The sequence below is a fragment of the Populus alba genome, chromosome 6, assembly GCF_005239225.2.
Source record: "Populus alba chromosome 6, ASM523922v2, whole genome shotgun sequence".
NCBI lineage: Eukaryota > Viridiplantae > Streptophyta > Magnoliopsida > Malpighiales > Salicaceae > Populus > Populus alba.
Window position 1 is genome coordinate 10,037,527 of NC_133289.1, and position 22,294 is coordinate 10,059,820.

Here is a 22,294-nt window from a genome sequence, read left to right on the forward strand (position 1 = left end):
TACATTTCTAAATAAAAAAAATATTTTAAAAAACAATCTACACTCCCTAACAAAAAAAAAGTTAAATTGTAGAAACTATAACAAGTGATAATTAATGGGGGTGCATGAGTAAATAAAATAATGAAAAATTATATAAAGTAAAGATGTTAAAATAAACTAGCATAAAATTAAAAAACTAAGAATTATATAAAAACCAATCACATTGATATAAAATATCAATTGAAGTGCTTTGAATTTGATGTTTGACAACACTTTAAATTGTAGAATATGTCAACTATTTTAGAATTATACAAGCCAGTGCATCCGCACTATATTGTGGGTAGAATTCTAAATTAATTTCTTACTCAAGAAAAAAAAAAAGTCAATATTATAAATGTGTTTTTTCAATATCATATCATGCATGTATAAATTACAAAACCACATTCATTGAACCATATGTAAAACGAAACTATTGACAATATGTTCGACCTTTTTGTAATAGAAAAACTAGTCAACTAAACACTTTGTATTTCATTTCTTTGTTCTAGCAAACTTCTCTCTCCTCCCTCAACATTCAATACTAAAATATGAAAAAAAAAAAAAATTGGACTAAAACATAAGAACCTTAAATAAAAGGGGCCATATGTGTATAATTTGAAACTTGAGGAACTAAATTGAAGTTTTTTGTTTCTTTTTAAAAAGCTCTATTTTTTTTGTCATTGTTTAACAAATAACCTAAAATATTATATAAATGAATCAAACTTTAATTTAAACGTTGAAATATTCTATAACACATCAAATATACAAGAACATGCAAATAGAAATAAATCTCAACACATAAAACTATGTCCACATAGATTAAAACGATAAAATTTTAAAAAATTCAATAAGTGGAATGCGAAAAAAATAATAATTTGAAAACCTAGAAAGAAAAAATATATGTGAACACTGTTGTGATTAGAAAAATGTGAAGGGATGAACATGGGTGGGTGTACACTAAAACCACCATCTCTTTTAGTTTAATAACTAGCTATTTAACTTGCGCGCTGCCACAGGTTGTAATGATTTTTTTATAAAAAAAAAACCCTTGTTATGCAAATTATTTTCTAAAAAAATCGAAGCGTAAATAAAACAACTCATACAAGCATTTAATTAAATAAATCAATAGTTATTTATGTAAATAAAAAAAAATCATCAACAATAACCAAAAGAAAAATTGAAAAAAGCTGAGAAATAAATGTAAATCAAGATATTTGATCCTACAAAATAAAATATTTATCCATTTTGTGTCTATTGAATTTACTTATTAAAAACAATAAAAAATAATAATAACAAAAACAAATACGAAAATGAAAATATTATGTAAGGCCAAACATATAAGAAATATTTTTTAAGAATAAATATTTTTTTTTAATAAAATAAAGCTCACTTGTACAAAATAAAAGGAATTATTCAAAAATTAAATAAAAAATTATTACAAAAAAAAAAAAAAACTTTTATTAAAAAAAATCTTTAAAACCTACGATCTAAGCCATGAGACTAAGATAAACTAATAGAGAAGAAATTGAAGATAACCACAAACTATTTTTTTTTTCAAGAAAAAAAAAAAGAAGTAATGTTGAATGTTAAAATTGTAAAAGAATTTGAGGAAATGGATCCCGAACTGCATGAACTTGTCAAACTCGTTACTCATATCAAGTGATCAAAGCATTACAAATGAAAAGGCTCTGAAGCCCTTTTCCCTTCAAATCAAAGGCTAAAGGATGAAATAAGAGGAAAAAAACACATAAAAATTATGATTAAATGAATAAGGGAGAAAATTAAAATAAAAAATAAAAGTAGAGGGTATGAAAAAAATTTAAGTTGGAGAGGGTTAATTTAAAAACAATTAAACTTTAACAAAAGGAAAAATAAATCAAAAGAATGAGGGCTAAATTGAAAACAATAAAAAACATAAACTTTGATTAAAGGAAGAGATTGGAAACCAACAAAACTTTAACAAAAGTGCCAAGAGAAAAAAAAAATCAAGAAATCAAAAGAATAAAGACTAAATTGGAAGAAAAAAATATAACAAATTATAGTTCAAGGACTAAATTGAAAAAAACTAAAACTTTTATAATAGGACCTAGGACAACATTAAACAATAACAAACAAAAGGACTAAAATTGACAAATCTAAAAAAAAAAAGAGGACAAAAGTGCACTTTGTCTAGAAGAGAGAGAAAAAAAGAAAAAAAGAAAAAGATCATCGGCAAGAAACCGACCATAATGTGTCGACACCCGTCACCTCATGAGAAAGAGGACACAATTGTGCGTTCAATGACACAGCTTAAAGGTAGTTTGGGCACCAGATGCATTTGCACGCACCACCTAAAAACTGCGAATGATACCTATTTATTGGCGTGTGAACGAGACACGCCAACACCTTTTTCGAATAAAATAATGGTTTTCCAACATAAAAAATAACAGCATGCTTTTCATGAACATGAGAATCACAAAAAAAAAAAAAAAAAAAAAAAAAAACTTGTGAAGGTGCACAAATGCCCCTTGATGTATGCCTTTATTTTTGTCTTTTTTAAAGGTAGAATAATATTTCTACTATATTTCAAATTGCAAAAAAAAAAAAAAACAAAAACAAAAACCCTTGTTTAACAACTCATGTTTTTTTTACTTTAGGAGTAAATAAGTATCTTGACTATTTCAATGTTTTTTGAAAATACAAATTTCTTGAGCAATAACTTAAAAAATTGTTAAATTTAAAGATAAAAATGTATTTGTACTATGCAAAAAATATTGAAAAATAATAACATACCCCTAAACAATATTTTAATAACTAATGAACCAATTGTAAAGATAGAAACACTCTCAACACCATTATATTTTTTTTTCAATTTAAGGATAAAAAAATTATTTTATTATAGTAATCCATAATAATCTGTAAACACTCTCAACACCATTATACTTTTTTTTTTCAATTTAAGGATAAAAAAATTATTTTATTATAGCAATTCATAATAAATTGTAAACACTCTCAACACCATTATATTTTTTTTCTTCAATTTAAGGATAAAAAATTATTTTATTATAGCAATTCATAATAAAATGTGTCTACTACTATAATAAAAAAACCTACATGGTTTAGAGTTTTTGTTAATAATAATAATAAGATGGTAGTATAACATACAAAATGAACTTATTAATAATCTAGTTGAAAAATGATCATTGCAATATTAATTTCATTATTCACGAGTTTCGTATAATTAAAAAATGTCAAGCATAATTGAATATGACAAGATGTACAAGGTCACACACAATATGACTTACCCAAGGGTTCCCATGCTTTGATTTTTAGTACTTGTCATTGTAACTTTTATGGTAGTTTGGCTTCAGGAAGACAATCTCCTATCTTTGTATATAATGAATTTTTTCTCATTAGTTTCTTACGAATAAAAATTTCTCATATATTTATATAATGCATTTTTTCATTAGTTTTTTTATTAAGAAAATCTTAATTATGCACAAATGATTTTATTTATTTAAGAATTGTATTACTCTAAATATATACTAAATTATACGACAACATATATATATATATATATTAAAATTGTTAAAAAATATAATTCTATTGGCCTAAAATTGTTTTTAAAATATCTCTTATCGTTTAATATAAAAAATTCATATTGATGTATGGACAATTTTTAACCGTTGATTGTAGAGAAAGATTGAATCAACTATTTGTGGATTTAGTGTCACCTTTAAAAAAAAAAAAAAAAAAAACTATACCAAATAATTTGGATTTTAAAAAAGATGAAAAAAATATATAAAAAAACGTAAATGTGGTTTAAACTGGGCCAGGTTAGCATGCACTGTCCGTGTGATATGTATCCAAGCTGAAGCCCATAATCTAAACACTTCCCTCTTAGATCGAAGGTTGAAAATTAAAATTGATTGCCAAGTTGTTCAAGGCCGAAAACGCAATTAATGAATTAAACCCAGATATCTCTGTAAAAAATAATAAAAAAATCTCTTCTTCTTCTCACTATTTAAAAAATAAAAAAGAAGTTATGAATGCCTGCCTCCATTGCAGAGACAAGCTTCTGGGGTCACCTCAGTTTAACAGTCCAGAAAAAAGAGAAGAAAAGAAGGATTATAAGATCGATGAAGCTGAGATAGTTATCGTATCAAACTCTAATGGCAGGCATCTCAACACATTAATTCCGACAGGAATTAGCTCAGATCGATCCCCATGATTGTTTGAGAAGCATTACAGTAAAAGCTCATAAAAAAATCAAATAACACGATCAAAGACGACATAAACAACAAGCATTAAGTGGCCACAGGCCTACACACATACATATGATTAGTTCTAATCAGAGAACACTTATCATAGCAAGGTTTTACATGAACAGAACATGAAGTAAATGAAAACACAGCATTAAGCGCTGATTCGCCCTTGCGAGAATTAAGTTCCCTTCCAGCCCAAATCGCATGAACACAGAGAGAGACTCCCAGGGGAGCGAAAATGCCAAAGGATCGAAGTTGCCCTATAAGAGAAACCGCCCTCAAGAAGGCGATTCAGTTTCAACAGCCTGCAATATTAGCCCTACAATCCTGGACGAATTAAGGATCGCAGGGAAAGGATATTTTATAAGCAAAACAAGAAAAACTGCACCAGGGATACAACATGTGACCGCCCCGCAACTCCATTTTTGGAGGAATGATCAAGAACACGGCGGGGGTGGCCGGGGGTCGAGCAAAAGGATCACATGATGATGAGACGGTGCAGTACTAAGAGGGGTTGCAGATTAAGCTTGTGCTGGTTGTTATAGGGTTTGTTTTTCTTGGTCACGAGGGCAATAAAAGGCTGAGATGACTAAGTAGTAGGGTCTAGTCACTTTTAGCTAAAGGAAACGTGAAAAGGTGAAGTGAGATAGTGAATTGGAGGTTGCATGCTTTAGCATCTTCCATGGGATATGCCATTGTTGCCACCTCGCTCCTTAATATCCTCCGCATCTGATGACAGCGATCTCCTTCCATTTCTTTCCTGTTCTTTTTCATGTTGCTAATTCCAAGTACATCATTTTTATATTGTCACAATTAATTAACTTTCTTGTTTTAATCTTATTATAAGAGATTTTCGAGAGTCATGTTAGCTTTTGGGCTGGCAGACTTTAACAAACTTCCGAGATGCGGAAACTATGGATGATATAGTTGTTGGTTTTCTTAAAAATATATACGCGGCGAAAAAATAAGTTTAATTTTTATTGGGGAGTCCTAAAATCTCATTAGATAGATATAAATTAAGTTGTTTAAAGTTTATATAAATATTACTTAAAAATTAGATGTATTTTTTTTTGTTTTGAATAATTATTTCATGATTGAGTTATTGTAAACTATAAACTATCTAAGTGTCCAGTCTTTAAGGGTAATCTACACGAATCATCAGTGATGAATTTTCTAAACCCTTTTAGAAGAGAGAGATTGTTATACTTTAAAGTGCTAGCTCTTTTCTTTTGTGTTATTCAAGTGTTTTGTAACTTACATAGTTTTTGTTTCTTAATTTACTACACAGAATAAAAAATGCACAACATTCTATTTATAAAAATACTTAAAAACCTTATAAATAAATAAAATATCATTGTGACCCTGAATAATTCCACATATATTATTTCAAAATAATTTTAAAAATTTATTTAATTGATTTTCTATTTGATTTTTTTAGTTCTAGAATTGTAATTTCATGTATAAATTACATCTTAGTCCTTAATTTTTAAAACTTATTTATAGTCAAAGTCACAATTGATTAATCATCTCATTTTAATTTCTGAATAATGGTTCTTATATATGCCCCCCTTTAGGTTACATAATAAGTTGGTTCAAATATAAATCATAATTCTAAATAAATAGGATCAAATAAATTAATTTATTATCAATTTAACAATTCATTGATTTATATTTGAAGATTAAGTATATTGTGTAACAACTTGTCATTGATTATTTGAAAGTATTATGAAAATCATCAATGGTTTGACTTAAACTTTCAACGATTAGTTTCTAAGTATAATTATTATCTATTAATAAAAAATGTTCTAATTTAGATATTATTGCATTGAGTGTGTCTACCATGTAAAATCATATTTGTTCTTAACACCATAGTCATTGATTCTTTAAATAAGATTTCAAACTCTTTATAAATCTTATTACACTTTGCATAAAAATTTACAATTAATACTATTTAAGAACATATGAAACATTTTCTCTAAATATTCACCTAGGATGATAAATCATCTCTTGATAATTACTTGAATACCTTCATATAGTTGTTAATTATAACCATTATCTGCTCATTTGTTACCATTGATTAGAATAGCGTGAAACATGATCAAAACATAACATTTCTTATATATGATAACTTAATGATTTAAAGTCTAAGGATCACTTGTACAACCATCATGGAAGCCTTTCCATGGACATAAGTAATCTCTCCATATAAAATTCTTATGCAGGCTAGTTTAATGTAAATTTAATCCAATAAGCACCTATATATTAGTTATAGGTATTCCCCATACCCGACTTGTGATAAAAACTATTTTTTTTTTTACAAAGAAAAGAACATAATATATATCAGTCTCAAAAACTCTAATTAATATATAGTCTTAATAAAGCATTGACCATAAATATTTAGAATAATATTTTGATGTAATAAGAATTTCATAATTATAACAACTTTATAATTTTCTTTGCAAATTATTTTTGTTTCAAGGACTTTATCTTTACTCAAGATTCATTAATCAATAATTAGATTTATTAATTAAATATTTGATGAACATTAAAAATAAATAAAACCTTTATTAAAATTAAATATGTTTACATGAATAAAATAAATGTCATGTATAACCAACTAATTGGCCACATAGCGTTTATAATAACAATCTTTCACTTACACTAAAGTCAATCACTCATGTATCAAATATCATATCGTTCTACTTGATGATAATGCTTTTGCTAGGATATTGGCTTAGTAAAAAGATCTACAAAATTCTTTTCAATAGGTACTCACTCTATCTTTATATCTTTTCTATATTTTCTTGATAAAATAGAATTATCTAAGTATATTTTTTTATCCTTGATGAAATCTTGGTTCATTTGCTTATGCAGTGACTCCATTATTTCACAGTACAAGGCTATTAGATTAAAGATGTTAGGAACCATACCTAATTCAATGATGAACTTCTTAACTCAAACAACCTCTTTTTTTCTCCTCAAATGCAGACGTGTACTCTATTTTAGTTGTAAAATCTATTTTGATTTTTTATTTGGTACTCTTGTAACTTACAACACCATTATTTAGAGTAAAACATAACAAAACTAGATTTTTTATTTTTAATATCTGATTGAAAACTAGCATCCAAAAAACCATAAATTACTAGCTCATCTCCGCTGTAAACCAACAAAATTAGTTCTTCTCAAATACTTAAAAATGTTTATTTAATTATCTTTTAATGACCTTCACCTAAATTAAATCGGTATCCATCATATTTTAACTTATAAGAATAATTGCTTTATTTCACAAATAAAAGAACATAATATATATCAATCTCAGACACTCTAATTAATGTTCAATTTTAATAGACTATTGACCAAAATATTTAGAAACAATGTTTTGATGTACTAGAAATCTTATAATTATAACAATTTTATAATTTTCTTTTCAAATCATTTTTATTCTAAAGATTTTATATTTACTTTAAATAATCAAATATTAGATTTATTAATTAAATAATCGATGAAAATTAAGAAATAATAAAACCTTTATTAAAATTAAATATTTTTATATATAAAATAAATTTTATATATAACCAGCCGATCAGCATCTGCTTTTGTATTATAGGTTGGCTTAGTGACAGGTGAATTCTTGTTAAATGACCAGTCTAATGGATCGAAATTGATCTCTTCCACTGGTTCAAGTCTTGATCAACAAATGTATCCCCGAAAACTATATCTTCAGGAGAAATGGATATGCCCTGATTGGAAGTCCAGATTGCCTGCCACCTGGCATCAAAAAGTGTTATGTTCAAGAAAAATATTCTCGGAATCTTCCAAATAAAAGCACACCCTCAGAAAGGTCACCTCTTTTTTTTTTGTTTTTTTAATTAACGTGGATGTCCGGGCCAGCTTGTGTGCATCTCGACTAATTCCACAGGCCCTGAAGTTAACGATCATATAAGCATCCAGTGGCCATCATATGAGCAACCTAGAGTTTAAACCTGAGATTACAAAAAAAACAAATCTCTTGATCCTAATTTTTTTCTATTGGATCACCACTTAGATAATTGGGAGGTCACCTCTCTTGTTTAATGGAAGGTAGGCCCCTTCGTTTAATTTTAATGCTCTTTAGCTTTGTCTTTTTAATTTATTTTCCTGTCTGAGTGAGATTTCATGTTCTTGGGTGACACCAGCAGAATCATTCTTTTGTTCTTCCAATAGATTGAAGAGTTGGATACTGTGCTGATTGCGTAATGCCCGTACAGGGAGCTTTTCTCTTGGACAGGTCATCTGATGGCAATCTTGTAGTTATAATTAGCAGTAATTTATGGATCGAACCAAGATTCATGAAATAAACTCCTCATTTTGCTGCAGATAGGCTTGTGAATTTAATTAAGCTTGTGAAAAAACTTCAAGCCGAATAAAGCACAGAAAAAACAGAAAAGCGGCAGGATTTCTATTAAAAAATAATATAAATCATATCTTAAAATCTTATTTAACAATTTAAGTTATTAGGTTGAGATGGTTCTTTGATATAATATCATAATTTTGATGACCAAGCGGTTACGAATTCGAATCTCATCATCCTCATTTATTTGATAAAAATTAAGCACAAGGTAATGTGGGTCTGTGTAAGTTTCAAGTCCAAAAAGCTTTCACTTGAGATGAGATGTTAGATAATAATATAAATTATATTCTGGAACCCCACCTAATAGCTTAAACTTTTGGGTTAAGATGATTTTTTGATAATTTCAATACCTGCATGATGGTCAATCAGATCAAGGAGTGGATATGAAAAGGAAATGCGGGAGTTGGTGATTTAAACGGGCATCTTGTGAAGTGCAGGGGAATATGCTAAAGACAAGTGCTTCATCGCGAACTGTTGGTGATGATTTATCAAGTCCAATTCCATCAGCAGCAGCAGCAGCAGCAGCTACAATGCAGGCCACTACATGAGGTTCACATCTGCATTAAGAACAGTTTTCCTGGATGCGCAGGCCCTTGTTTTGGATCGTGGCTGCTCAGCTGTCGGGGTACTTATTTGGATAATTCATATGAAGAACAACAATTTTCATCTGATCTTAGATAGTCTGAGTTTATTTTCTGACAGGTATTTTTAGGTGGATTGTCTCTGGGTATGCAACTAGCAGAGCAAGCAAATTTTCTCTTATTGATTGGATTTCAAATACGCTGCTGCATACCAGTAGTGGCTCGTAAGAACCTTCAACCAAAACTCAACTGTTTCATATGCACAACATCTGGGAACTATGACCTCTTTGTTCTTTTCCCAATTTATTGTATTCACTCTATATAACATGGATGCTGCTTGAGAAAAAATACCAAAAATCATGAGTTGAAAATCTACTTGAAACTCCCAAAACGAAGTGAGGTCATTAGAGCCACCTCTTTCCACTGTTGGATGCCTTGAGCTTCATCACAAGTTCTTCACGGTTAGCTTCGACCTCTGCATATTTCAGGCTCATGTGGAAGTATCGCTCTCGAATGTCTCTTAACTCTGCCTCCAGTGATGATTTTGTGCGTTCAAATTTCTCTTTTGGTACAACTTCACCTTCAGCTGTTGATTTTCTGGATCTTGGGACGCTTTTACGACCCTCAGACTTCAACCTGCATCCAGTCCAATCGCAGTTAAAACTTGTAAAGAAAGTATAAAAACGAGTGAATGAGTTATACGCTGCCTATACCAAAACTAGTTCAGACCTCGTTCTTTCAAAATCTCAACTGAATATGGCTTCGCTCTTTAAAGTTGAAAATGAATTTGATAGCTGTATTTATACACTCACCTTTTAAGCTGGATTTTATACGAATTATTTTCTTCCAACGCCTTGGCCAGATTTTCCTCAAGTGACCGGCTTTTCGACGCAGGAACAACTCCATCAGGAATTTTGTAGCCATAATCACCCTGTTCTTTAAAGTGTTAGATAATGTCACTGGTAATTTTCTTTTCGTAACCAGCATCCTTCAGAAATTGAGAAAGTTGAATATCGAAACAATATATATATATATATATATATATAGAGCTTAAAACAGAAGTGAACCCCATACTTCTTGCAGTTGGTTGCTGTAAGAATTCTTCCTCTCAGAGTCCCTCTGGTTCTGCTGTTGGTCCTTCAAGAACACCACCTCTCCTTCAAGAGATTGAGTTCTTGTTAAGCATGCAAGTTTATCCTCCTCAACTTGTCGCATCTGCTGCTGAAGTTGCTTGTTTGCTCTCTTGATCCGGGTGAGCTCACTGTTAATCTCTGCATACTGTTCACAAAATGCCTCCTTTGCCATTAGGTCACCTTCCATCCGCAAAAGCTTTTCTTCTAAGGAAATTATTTTCTGTTTGCTGTCCTCTAATTCAGATACGGCCTTCTGCAAAATAGTGATCTTCTCAATAAATGAACTTTTCTCTATCTTCAACTCTCTGCACTCTCCAGATACCAGGCGGCATGAAGTTTCCAGTTTCTCTTTCTCATACTTGATTGCATTGAGTTCATTCTTCAAAACCACAACTTCATCCTGAAGAGATCCTATCTCAAGAAGCTGAACCTTCAATTTGGTAGATTCTTCCATGACTTGTTGCCGTTCATACTCAGAAACTGTCAGCTTTAATTCAAGATCGCTAAGAGTGGTTTTAAAATTTTCTTCGCAAGATATGTAATTAGTCAACAGCTTTGACATTCTTCCATTGTCAACCTTGAGCATTTCTTGGTTCTGTTTGGATGCAGCAAGTTCACCCATCAAGCCTTGAACCTTCGTGTTGGATTCAATCTGAGAAGTATTGAGTTCCGATTCTAGCTTGGCTATGACTGCACATAAACCAGACACTTCATCCACAGCTTCAGAAGCTATTCTCTCTCTATCCGCTTGAGTTGCAGAAAGTTGCTTGGTGAGGTTTCCCACCTCTCTTTGAAGACTCTCAACTTCAACCATCATCTCCAAATACATCTGGTTTAGCAAACTAAATCTCTTATTCTGTTTTTCATTTTCCTCAAGAAGTGTCTCCAACTCCGCAATTAGTTTTTCCTCTTTCGAGGCACTATCTTCTAGAACTGAAGATATATTTTCTTCTAAAACCGTCACTCTTCTGGAACAATCAGCAAATCTTCTGTGCGACTCTCTCAATTTTGCCTCCAAATGGGTGCAGTGCCCTTGCAACTCTAATTTCTGCCTTTCCAGCTCTCCATTTGATTTCTGAAGTGAACTGCATTCTTGCATAATACTTTCAGCAGTAGCTTGCAAATTAAGATTCTCTCTTTTCAGATAATCACAATCTTCTTGAGCTTCTGACCATTGATCATGCAGTTGTTGTAGATTTTGTTTCAGATCAGTCGTTTGAGTCTCCACGTCATTTTTCAATCTTGAAACCTGATCTTGAAGAATCTGAACCTGAGTTTTGGAATTCTCTAGTTCCAATTTGGTTGACTTCCTCTCATCTGTCAATTGCGTTATTTGACCTTCCAAGACAGTTATGTGTGATGACAACTCTTCATTTTCTTGCTTTAGCTCTGATAATCGGATCTCCAATTCCTGTTTAGCACTAGCTAGCTCTGAAGATCTCCTTTCAAGAATTTTATTGGCAGAAACATGCGAATCCACACTGCTGCTAAGTACCATTAAATCCTTTCTCAAGTCATTCAGGCACTTCGTAGCAATGTCACCTCCCCTTGTCACAATCTCCATTCTTTCTTCCATCTGGCCTTTTTCATTTTGAAGAACGGAAAGCTTGGCTTCTAATTCTCTCTGATACCTTTGAAGATCCTCATTCTCATCTTCTTTTGACAGTAAACTAGCCTTGAGTCTTTCTATCTCAGCCAATTTTTCACCGAGTTCCATTTTCAGTTCTTTTACTTCAACTTCCAGTTGCGATTTCAGGCTTTCAATCTGTTGAATTGAAAGATTGTGATCATTTTCAATCTCCCTAAGCAATTTCTTCTTCATCTTCTCTTCAAGTTTATCCATTTGTGATTCTTGGCCATTCCCTTCGGACATGAAACTCGTCGAAGATAAAACTCCATCCGTGGAGCTCTTTTTTTTTTCCTTAAGTTTGAGCAACAACTCAAGGTTTTCATCTGTTAACTCCTGGCAGTCGCTTTCCAGCTCCTGCAGCTTAACTTTTAATGCTTCAATTTCTCTGATCAAATTTTCATCACCTCCAGTTATGGACTCCATTTTTGTGGAATAATGCCTTTCATTCAGCGACTCTGATAGCTTTGCTTTCAAACTGACTATTTCTTTTTCTTTAGCAGTTAGCTTGCATTTGTATTCAGTCTCCATATGCAAAAAATTTCGGTTGTTCATACTCTCATTTTCTATGCTTCGGTTTTTGTCCTCCAGATCCTTTTCCAGTGCTTGTACTTTAGCCTGCAAAATTTTCTCCGATTCTTGCAGTTGTTGAGTGTGGAGAATTAAGTTCCTGTTCTTCTCTAAGTTCATCTGGATAGAGTTTTCCATATCGCTGAATTTTGACTGGAGAGCAGAGAGATTATCTATCTCATCTTTCTGCTTTTCGATGGTTTCTTCCAGCTCCTGAAGCACAGATACAAGCTCAGCATTAGACTCTTGACTCCTTTTCAGCTGGAGACTGAGATTAGCATTGGATTCCCTCTGAAACATAACATCATTTTCTAATTCCTTAACTGCACCTTCATCTTGGAACGTGTAATCCTCCAACGCTGCTGGTTTCGCAGTAGATTTCTCTAACAACAGTTTCAATTGTTCAACTTCTTTTTGCAGCCCATCACGTTCTGCGCATGCTGCTGACAGCTCCATGTACAAATTTGCCTGGTTTTTAGACTGCTCAGAGTATTCCTTCCTCAATAATTCCATATCAAGCATCACCTTCCTGGCATTCCTCTCCCACATCTTAGCCTCATTACGAAGGTCTTCGATTGTATCTTCTGCCCTTTCCAACAAGCTCTTAGAAGAACCTGAAATTCTCAAAGATGATGTAGCAAACTCTTGTGTGTCTTCTTGAGAAAGGTTTTCTGGAAGCGTTATCCGTGATTTAAATGATGAATGATTTGATTCAGATGGATTGCCCATAGGATAACTCTTTTGGGAGCTTGCCGAATTTGGTTTTCCTGAAATCAGGGGGGGCTCATCACCACTTAAGTTGTTTGACGGCGAGAAACTTTCCCTTCTTGTGAAATCCTCTGCTGAGTCATAGCTGTGATGTGAATCCGAGTTAGAGAAACTGGCTTCCTACAGTGAAGGATGACGTTATGTTAGTTTAATACGAGGAAAAAGGGGAAAGAAGAGCCGCCGGTGACATAAAAAAATTGCAACCATACTTACCGGCCTCCTCTCATGTTCTTGCGGAAGTGAGGTAGAGCTGGAATCTCTACCTGAGTAAGATTCTTCACTCTTTGCAATTGTACCATTAGACTCCTCTGACTTGATCTCCACTTCATGAGACTGATCAGAGTCTGCATTTATATCTTCCTTGTGGGAATCTGTCTCCTTCGATTTGTCATCCCTGGAAATTGTGCATATTGAAAGATATTTCATGAATAAATTAATTAACAGAGAAATCAAAACACTGGAAAAGAAAAGGAGGGAAAAGTGAACAAGTTGCACCACACAAACCTGATTAGTTTTGTTCTCGGTGTCAGGCATTGAATCTTGACCTGAAAAATAATATATATCAGATAAGCGGCTCAGATTACTACTATCAATGATAACATATTCCACTGCTACAACCAAAATGTGTTTCGTGTGGAGACAAATTAGCCACACAACCACTGCAATTCAAGTTTGAAAGGAATGGAAGTTTTTCAGGGAAGAGATTTGGGGGGTTTGTTTACTGTAAATCAGGATGTGTGTTCCCATTAGACCAGCAGAGTGCTTGTAAGAAAATAATATTCAAAGCAAAAATATATTGAGCTATAGAGAGAAGTGATATAAGATTACATAGAGTTAACGAGTTAAGTTGAGAGAGTTTTCTCCTTTTTTTTGGTGTAGTTTTTAATTTTCTTCAATAGCTGTGAGTAAAATTAGTATTTTTGTGAATAGATAAATTGTCAAACCACATTTCTTGATTCTAGATATCAATCTTAGATTCTAACAATTGATATCAGAGACTTGGATAGTGTTTTTCTTTTTTGCCTATAAATCAAAGTGTTTAAAAATGTGTTTTGAACATACTAATGTGACAAGTTCATCGAGACAACAAAACAATGAAATTTGTTTTGCAAAATCATAATGCATGTGCCCCTGTTTCAACTACATATAGAGGCTTGTAAGGGTAGAATATTCAAAGCAAAAATTTACCGAGTAATAGAGAAAAGTGAGGTAAAATTATAAAGAGTTTGTAAATTGAGTTGAGAGAGGTTATCCTCCTTTGTTGTAATTTTTAATTCCAATAATAGCTATATGGATAAAAAAAAATTGTTGAACCATGTTAAATTATGTGTTATTGATTCTAGATATCAATCTTAGATTCTAACAATTGTTATCAAAGCCTTGGATGATTTTTTTTTCCTATAAATCAAAGTGTTCAAAACATGTTTTGAATATACCAATATAATAAGGATATTAAGATGAATAAAATAATAAAAATCTCATGCAAAACAAAGACATGAGTAAGTCCTACACATCAAACAACTTCTCCTTTTGTGTCTTTACACATGTTAATCATTCATGTAGCCTGACAACCTGAACCCATGACCCATTAATTAAACCCGACCTAGTCCAGGTCAATGCCATAGCCTATATGTCACGTTCTAAGTCGAAAAGAAGTTTCAATCACCTCACTACGGCATCATCTATGAGGTTAGGCACATCACCAACCATGTCAGCATGTTAGTCCTGTCATTTGCCATGTGTTTACCATATCACCCTTGCATAGGGTGATAATCCAGTACGGTCAAAAGTAGAGGCAACCTGTGTTATTACTTCATCTAAGCCATGCATTAAGCCATATTTCCTTTGATCAAGTTTAAGTTGTCTAAAGTTTAATTTTGATAATTTTATACTAGTTTTCAACTAATTTGATCATTTTAGACACAGCTATGGAGTTTGATTGTCCAAATTCATAGTTAAAGTTAGTGTAAATGGAGGAAATCGCTAGAGAAGAATTAAAGGTTGATAGAATAAAAAAAATTTAAAGGCATAGATTTTAGGTATTGAAGAATACAAATTGAAGACTATTTCTATAGGAAAAAACTTTAACTTCCTTTAGCAGGAAGGAGTCATAGAAGATGGGGAGAATTAATGAAACCTTTTTGACATATACATTTTAGGTGTTCCACCTAACCTTATCAAGTAAAGTTACATATAATATTATAATAAAAATGACCATTGTAGAGCTGATGACAGTCTTGTCTAACATGTATGAGAAGTTGTTAGAAAATAATATTGATGTGTATAGAGTTTATGGATAATACAAATCATAAATATAAAGATAGATTATTGAATGTGTGGTTGATGCAAAGTGAGATCCTAAGTATTGAAATGGACTAAAAGATTTTAGTAAAAAGAAGGTATCAATTACATATATATATCTTTTCTTTGATAGTAAAGCTACAATAACTAAGCTAATACTAGGGATTATAGATGTAAAAGATTTGTCTCTTAAGCAATTATACATGAAGACCTCTTTCCTTTATGGGGATTTGAAGGAAGATATCTACATGAAGTAGCAAAATAGATTCTCAATAAAAGGAAAAGAGAATATGTTTTACAAGTTGAAAAGAAATTTGTATGGCATAAAACAAGCTCCAAGAAGAAGTTGTCAAGATAGTTTGAAATGAAGGATTGAAAGGTGTAAAACAAATCTTTAATGTGAGAATCATTAAGAACAGGGCAAATGGTACCTTGAATCTCTCATAAAAAAAGTATGTGAAGAAAGTTCTTTCTAAACTCAACATGGATCAAGCAGAATTAATAAGCACACCATTAGCTAATTATTTCAGACTAACTATGGAGCATTTCATAAAAAACAAAAAAAATAAAAGAAATACATGAGTTAATTTACTTATGATTCAACAATCAAAAGTATCATATACGTTATAATATGTATAAGGCTAGACATTGTAAATCTAGTAAGAGTTGTGAGTATATACATAAATATTCTAGAAAACACACACTGGGAAACGATGAAGTGAATTTTGAAATATCTAAATGGTTTTTCATATATGCTATTTTATTTCACAAAATTAGACTTGAAGTTTCAAAGTTATGTTGATGATAATTTGGCTGATGATGTTGATAACAAGAAAATTACTATAGGGTTTGTGTATACTTTAGATAATATAATTGTGTGTTGGGTAAGTTATAAAAGGTTGATTGTCTCTTTTTCTATATATACTGAATATGTAGCTATAATTAAAGCCATAAAGGAGATGATATAGTTGCAAAGTTTCTTAAAAGAACTAGATAAGGACAATAAGAAGGGTACATTTTACATTTCAGAACTAAGTATATTCAGATTAGATATCACTTTATCCAATATTTGTTTGATTATGAGTAATTGATTTTAGAGAAGATCTATGAAAGTACGCATCCAACACACATTTTAACTAAGGGATTTACCGTTGACAAAATAAAGTTGCATAAAGCTTTAGTAGGTCTTCGAGGATAAAAGACAAATATGATGCCATTTGTTTCTAATTAGAAGATTGTTATGTGTGGAGATAAATTAGACACCTAATCAACTGCAAATCAAGTTGAAAAGGAAGAGAATTTTTTCAAGGAAGAGATTTGGGGGTTTGTGTATCAAATTATTAGAAAAAAGTTATGGTGTGTGCTCCCCCATTTCAACTATAAATAAAAAACTTGTAATAGCATAATAAACAAAGCAAAAACAAACTGAGTGATAGAGAGAAGTAAGGTGAGATTATAGAGAGTTTGCGAGTTGAGTTGAGAGAGTTTTCTCTTTCTATTTTGGTGTAATTTTTAATTTTCTATCATGCGAGGAAATTAGTAGCTTTGTGTAAATAGACAAATTGCCGAACCACTTTAAATGATTAAATGATTGCAATAGTCTATTTGTGTGTTTTCTTTTTTATGAAAGGAAGAAAGGAAATAAAAAAAAATAAAGAAGAATCAAGGCATTAAATAATGCAAGAGAACACAACATAAGACAAAAGCAATATACCTTCAAGCCCATTCAAGTTCTATATATATCTCCTCTAGTTCAATCTCTCACATCTATCTCAGATGTCATATTTATTGTGCAAACTCATAAATTAACAAAATATTCAGAAATATTTATTGAAAATATTTAGATATTTTCAATTTTAATTCGCCAAACTTTCTTTTGGAAAAACAAAAAGAAAAGGATATTTTTGAATTTCTACTTCTTCAAACTAAAAACTCTAATCAAATAATGTATCATCAAACTTTAGATGTCTAGTCATTGAAATGAAGACAACGAACAAATCCTCCAATTTGTTTAACATGACAATCATTTGTTTCAAGATGGCAAGTCGTTGGAACTTTATCAAATAATTATATCAATCAATCCTTTTCTACTTATTTCTGCAAACACATTTACTAAAACTTCTTTTATAGGCTACTTGTTCATGCTTTCCCACAAATATATTGATATTTTGGTAAAATTTCAATAATAATAAGTCATACTTTTATAATATTCACATTGAAATATTAAATATTAAATATTAAATACATTGTATGGTTCCTCAAGTTTTTAAAATTGATTAAATCAGCCCTAGTTCTCTAACAATGGACATATCAACCCTCACACTTTTGGTTTATGGTTAACCATAGTCCCTTCATCTACTTAAATGCATTATTTTAAAACATAGATAGGCTCGACAAGTCTACCCAGAATATGGTAGACTTGAGGTCTGGATTGGTTCTAGATGAAAAGAAAATAGTAAAAGAAAAACACTTGGGTGACTAATCAAAAACCCGAGTTAACTCGATGACCCAGTAAAAACTCGATTATCAACTTGTTTTTTTTTTTTGTTATGAATTTTTTTATTTAAAATAATATCTTTTTAATTCTTTCTTTTTTAAAAAAGTTTTAGGTTGACTTAGATCGACCCTTTCAACCAATGATCTTGATCTTGTCTCCCATTAATCCCATAGTGGTTTTTTAAATTATGCTTAGATGTACACATGTTGCAAGCACCACATGAGGCGGACTTTTTAATGAACCAGTGATGCACATAGAGACTGGAGGGTGTTTGGCATTGCTGTTGAAAAGCACTTTTTAAAAAATTAAAATTTTTTTTTTTGCTTTAAAGTAATATATTTTTGATGTTTTCAAATCATTTTGATGTGCTGATCTCAAAAATGATTTTTAAAAAAAATAAAAAAAATATTATTGGCATGCTTTTTTGAGTGAAAAACACTTTGAAAAGCAACAGCAACCACACTCCCAAACACGCTCGCATGGACAAAATTAAAGTAAAAGCTTGATTCGACCAATTTCCAAAATCAGAAGGACAAAATGATGAATTTATCCTAATATTTGGTGCTCTAATCTCTAGAATTTGCTGTAACATTGTGAAGTTGGTTTACATTTTCTTTATTCCCACAAACATGTTAATATTTTTTTTTTTATATCACACAATTTATTAATCATATTTTTTTATATATAACAAAATCAATTAATTGTAACTTTTAATTTATTTATATTTACTATTATATCTTTCTGTCAATTATTTTTGTGAAAAGTAATCATATAAATTACATATGATAGTTTCAATATAAATTAGTAAAGATATCCATTTAAATCAATAAAAAAAAAACTCTTTTTAAGTGAAAAAATAAATAAATTTGTGAAGTGTATGTTTTTCCTTCAAATTAGGGGTGAGCATTTCCGGTTCGGTCCGGTTTTCACCAAAAAAACTAACCAAATCGATTTATTTATTTATTTTTAAATAAAAACCGAAATCGGTTCAAACCGAGCATTTTCGGTTCGGTTCGGTTCGGTTAATTGAAAGGAAAAAACCAGAAAAAACCGATTTCATCTTGGCCAAGCATATCAATCAGGTTTTCTGAATCAGGAATCCAAAAAGAACAAGATTCAAACAAAAATTTAAAAAAAATATTTATCACAACATCCATTACAGTAATCACAACATGAATGACAAATCAACATTCTTATAAATAAATATAGAAAATGAATACATAACATATCTATAAAAATCAGAAAAAAAATAAACAGGGACAAAACTTAAAAGAAAGACTGAAGAGAGGGAGGCTCCCGAGCTGCTATTTGGTTGTAAATCCATGAGCTTAGTCGATTATGCTTAAAGAAAAGGACAAAAAGATTGTGCTTAAAGCCTTAAAGAAATGTTGAGAGATATGCGATATGAAGATGTTGAGGGGGGGTTGTGAGAAAAGTTAAGAGATAAGAGATGAAGCTGGGGCTGTGATGGGGGGTTGTGAGAAAGGTTGAGGGATGAGAGATGAAGATTGTGCTGAGAGATAAAGATTGAGAAACATGGGCGATAAAGGTTGAGAGTGAAGATGAGGGTGAGGGCTGAGTTGAGAGGTAAAGATTGTGAAACATGGATGGCGGCTAGGGTTTAGAAAGGAGAAGGGGAAAGCTGAAAAGTAGGTATTTATAGTATTACTAATTTTTTTACTTGAACCGGTTTGGTTCGGTTCGGTTTATTCGGTTTCAGCTTTTTAAAAACCAAATCCGAATCGAACCGGCTTGTTTTTTAAATTTTCTAATCGGTTTGATCGGTTTTTTTTTTAAATTCGGTTTTTTTCAGTTATTTTTTTTTCCGGTTTTCTCGGTTTAATCAGTTTTTTCGGTTTTTTTTGCTCACCCCTACTTCAAATACTAATATAATTTTTTTTCTATTATATCATATGTTTATGTATAGTTTATTTATAAAATATAACTATATATATATAATATAAATATTTTAAATATAATATTATAGACATATAACCTTGTTAAATATTTTTAAATAAAGTCTATTAATATTCTTTTCATTTTTAAAACCTCAAAATAATTTTTTTATATTGTACAAGCTAAATTAATTTTATTTTTTTTTATTTTTAAAATCTGAAAACGATCTCTAACCACCTAAATTTGAATGGAGAACACAACTCTATCACATAAAAAATAAATAACGATTAACCCATAAAATTAGCATAGAAAATTAATTTTGTTATAATAAACAATAAAACCCATAACATGAAAAACATGTTAATAAAGCTGATCGATTCAAAAGGTTGAAATTGAATAAGTAGGAAAGTAGGAATAATTACCTATCAGTACAAGAAACATATGGAGAAAATAATTATCTAAAGTTGTTTTTGTTAGAAAAAGATAGATATTGATGTTTAACTAAGTAGGTGAATTGAAAAGTAGGAAATGAAAGTGTCAACGTTTTCCTAGCAAAAAAAGAAAATAAAAAAAGCTTAATCAATATCTAATAACCAATATTTCTAAAATTCATTAAATATAATAAAAATTTAAAAGTAGTTTTCAAAAATTATTTTCAATCAAACAAATAAGATAAAAAAAGATACGTGTCGAGTGACTGCTACAAGAACACGCTATCTATTTGTTTTTATTTTGATTCTCTATCAAGATTTCTTTTATAATTGAAACAAAACACATATATAGTTGGTTTTTATTTATTTATTTATTACTATGGATTTTTAAGTCAGTTTATATGTACTTTGATTAATCCAATGGGTTTTAAAGTTAACGATTATGTAAATTAAATCTCTAGTAACCATCATATTAATAACCACAAGAATCAAATCTAAAATTATAAAAAAAATAAATCTTTTAATTTTAAAAACTTTTACTATAAGGTCATTTACCAGATGGTTATAGCTTATTTCTCTTGAGCAAGAGAGTTGTAGTTCCATTAATAAAGGATAAGGTTGGGATATTTAATGAGGGCTAAATTCGTAGGCGAATTTCATATTTCTCAATTATTAAATAATTAAAGAAGACCATGTCTATGCGCAGCTCAAGGCACTTTAAAACTCCTTGATGAAACAAAAAAACAAAAGACCAGGAACCATTCAAATCTAATTCCACGGTCCAATCAAATCATTTCCAATAACAAGATTATGACACGATCAGTCTATAAGATCCACGGCGCCTATCTTGGAATTACTTTTTTTTTTCTTTTCTTTGAAGGTGGAGCTTGACTGATCAGAGCAATTGATCCAGACAGCTTAAAAGCTGGAAAGCATGAAGAACCCAGCAAAAATAAGTAGTGGCGTGGAGTTATGAACTCACCTGTAAAACGGTGCCGTGATTACACCTTTTCAACGGGAATGAAACCGGGACAGAATCACTCGAGCTCATGTAGCTTGCCATATTAACTGTAGCCTCTCCAAGAATCCCAGATCTAGCTGATCCCTGTAATTCAAACAATCTTGATCTGAACGGATAGCGAAACTAATGTAATAACGAATCAATTAGCTACCAGTTTACATAAGATCGATCTGCAGTTTATTGACGATCATTAATGAGGCAAGTAATTCAATTGAATTAACAATAGAGTGATTAATTAATACCATGGCCACAACAAACTTGAAGAGGCACTCGTCATGTTCCTTTGAAGACTCATCTTGTGAAGCAGTCCACATGGATTCTGACAAGCTCTCAGTCCATTGACAATTCCCATTTCGAGCAGCTGCTTTGCTCGTCTTTGCAATTGTTTTTCCAGTCTCCACGGAGACTATAGACACAGACAGCTTGTCCCATCCTCTTGGAACCTGTTAATGAGCACGGATATTTGTCCACTTTCCTTAGTCTAATCAAGTGAAAACAACCTTGCATGATCAACTTGTGAAAGAACTAGTACAATGACCTGGAGAGCCTTGAAATAGGAGAATTTGAAATCAGTTTTCTCCCCTGATGATGATTTAGCAGCTGGCCTGGCCTTGTGCAGCCGGAACATTTCTTCTCCCTGGGTAATAACTCTTGGATTCTCCTGTGCGTTCTTGCTCAATTGATGGTCACAGATTGTCAGATAACAACAGCAACAACAGCATTACCACCAGGGAAACTCAGAAAGAGAGAGGTAGAGGGGGACAAGATTAGCTAGCTGGTCCTTGTTGAGAAGGGTGATATTTTATGTCTTACCAAC

The 22,294-nt window shown here is 31.3% G+C and overlaps 1 protein-coding gene across 1 annotated transcript; it reads right to left on the reverse strand.

Moving 5' to 3' along the window:
* Window positions 1-9,382: 9,382 nt before the first annotated feature.
* Window positions 9,383-22,261, reverse strand: LOC118048369 (uncharacterized). The gene is made up of 8 exons (XM_035058018.2): window positions 22,016-22,261; window positions 21,720-21,920; window positions 21,439-21,561; window positions 13,836-13,876; window positions 13,545-13,725; window positions 10,308-13,451; window positions 10,046-10,164; window positions 9,383-9,869 (listed from the first exon to the last, which is right to left on the reverse strand). The coding sequence occupies exons 1-8, from the start codon at window positions 22,103-22,105 to the stop codon at window positions 9,638-9,640; spliced, it is 4,131 nt and encodes a 1,376-aa protein (XP_034913909.1). The 5' UTR covers window positions 22,106-22,261; the 3' UTR covers window positions 9,383-9,637.
* Between the last annotated feature and the right edge of the window lie 33 nt (window positions 22,262-22,294).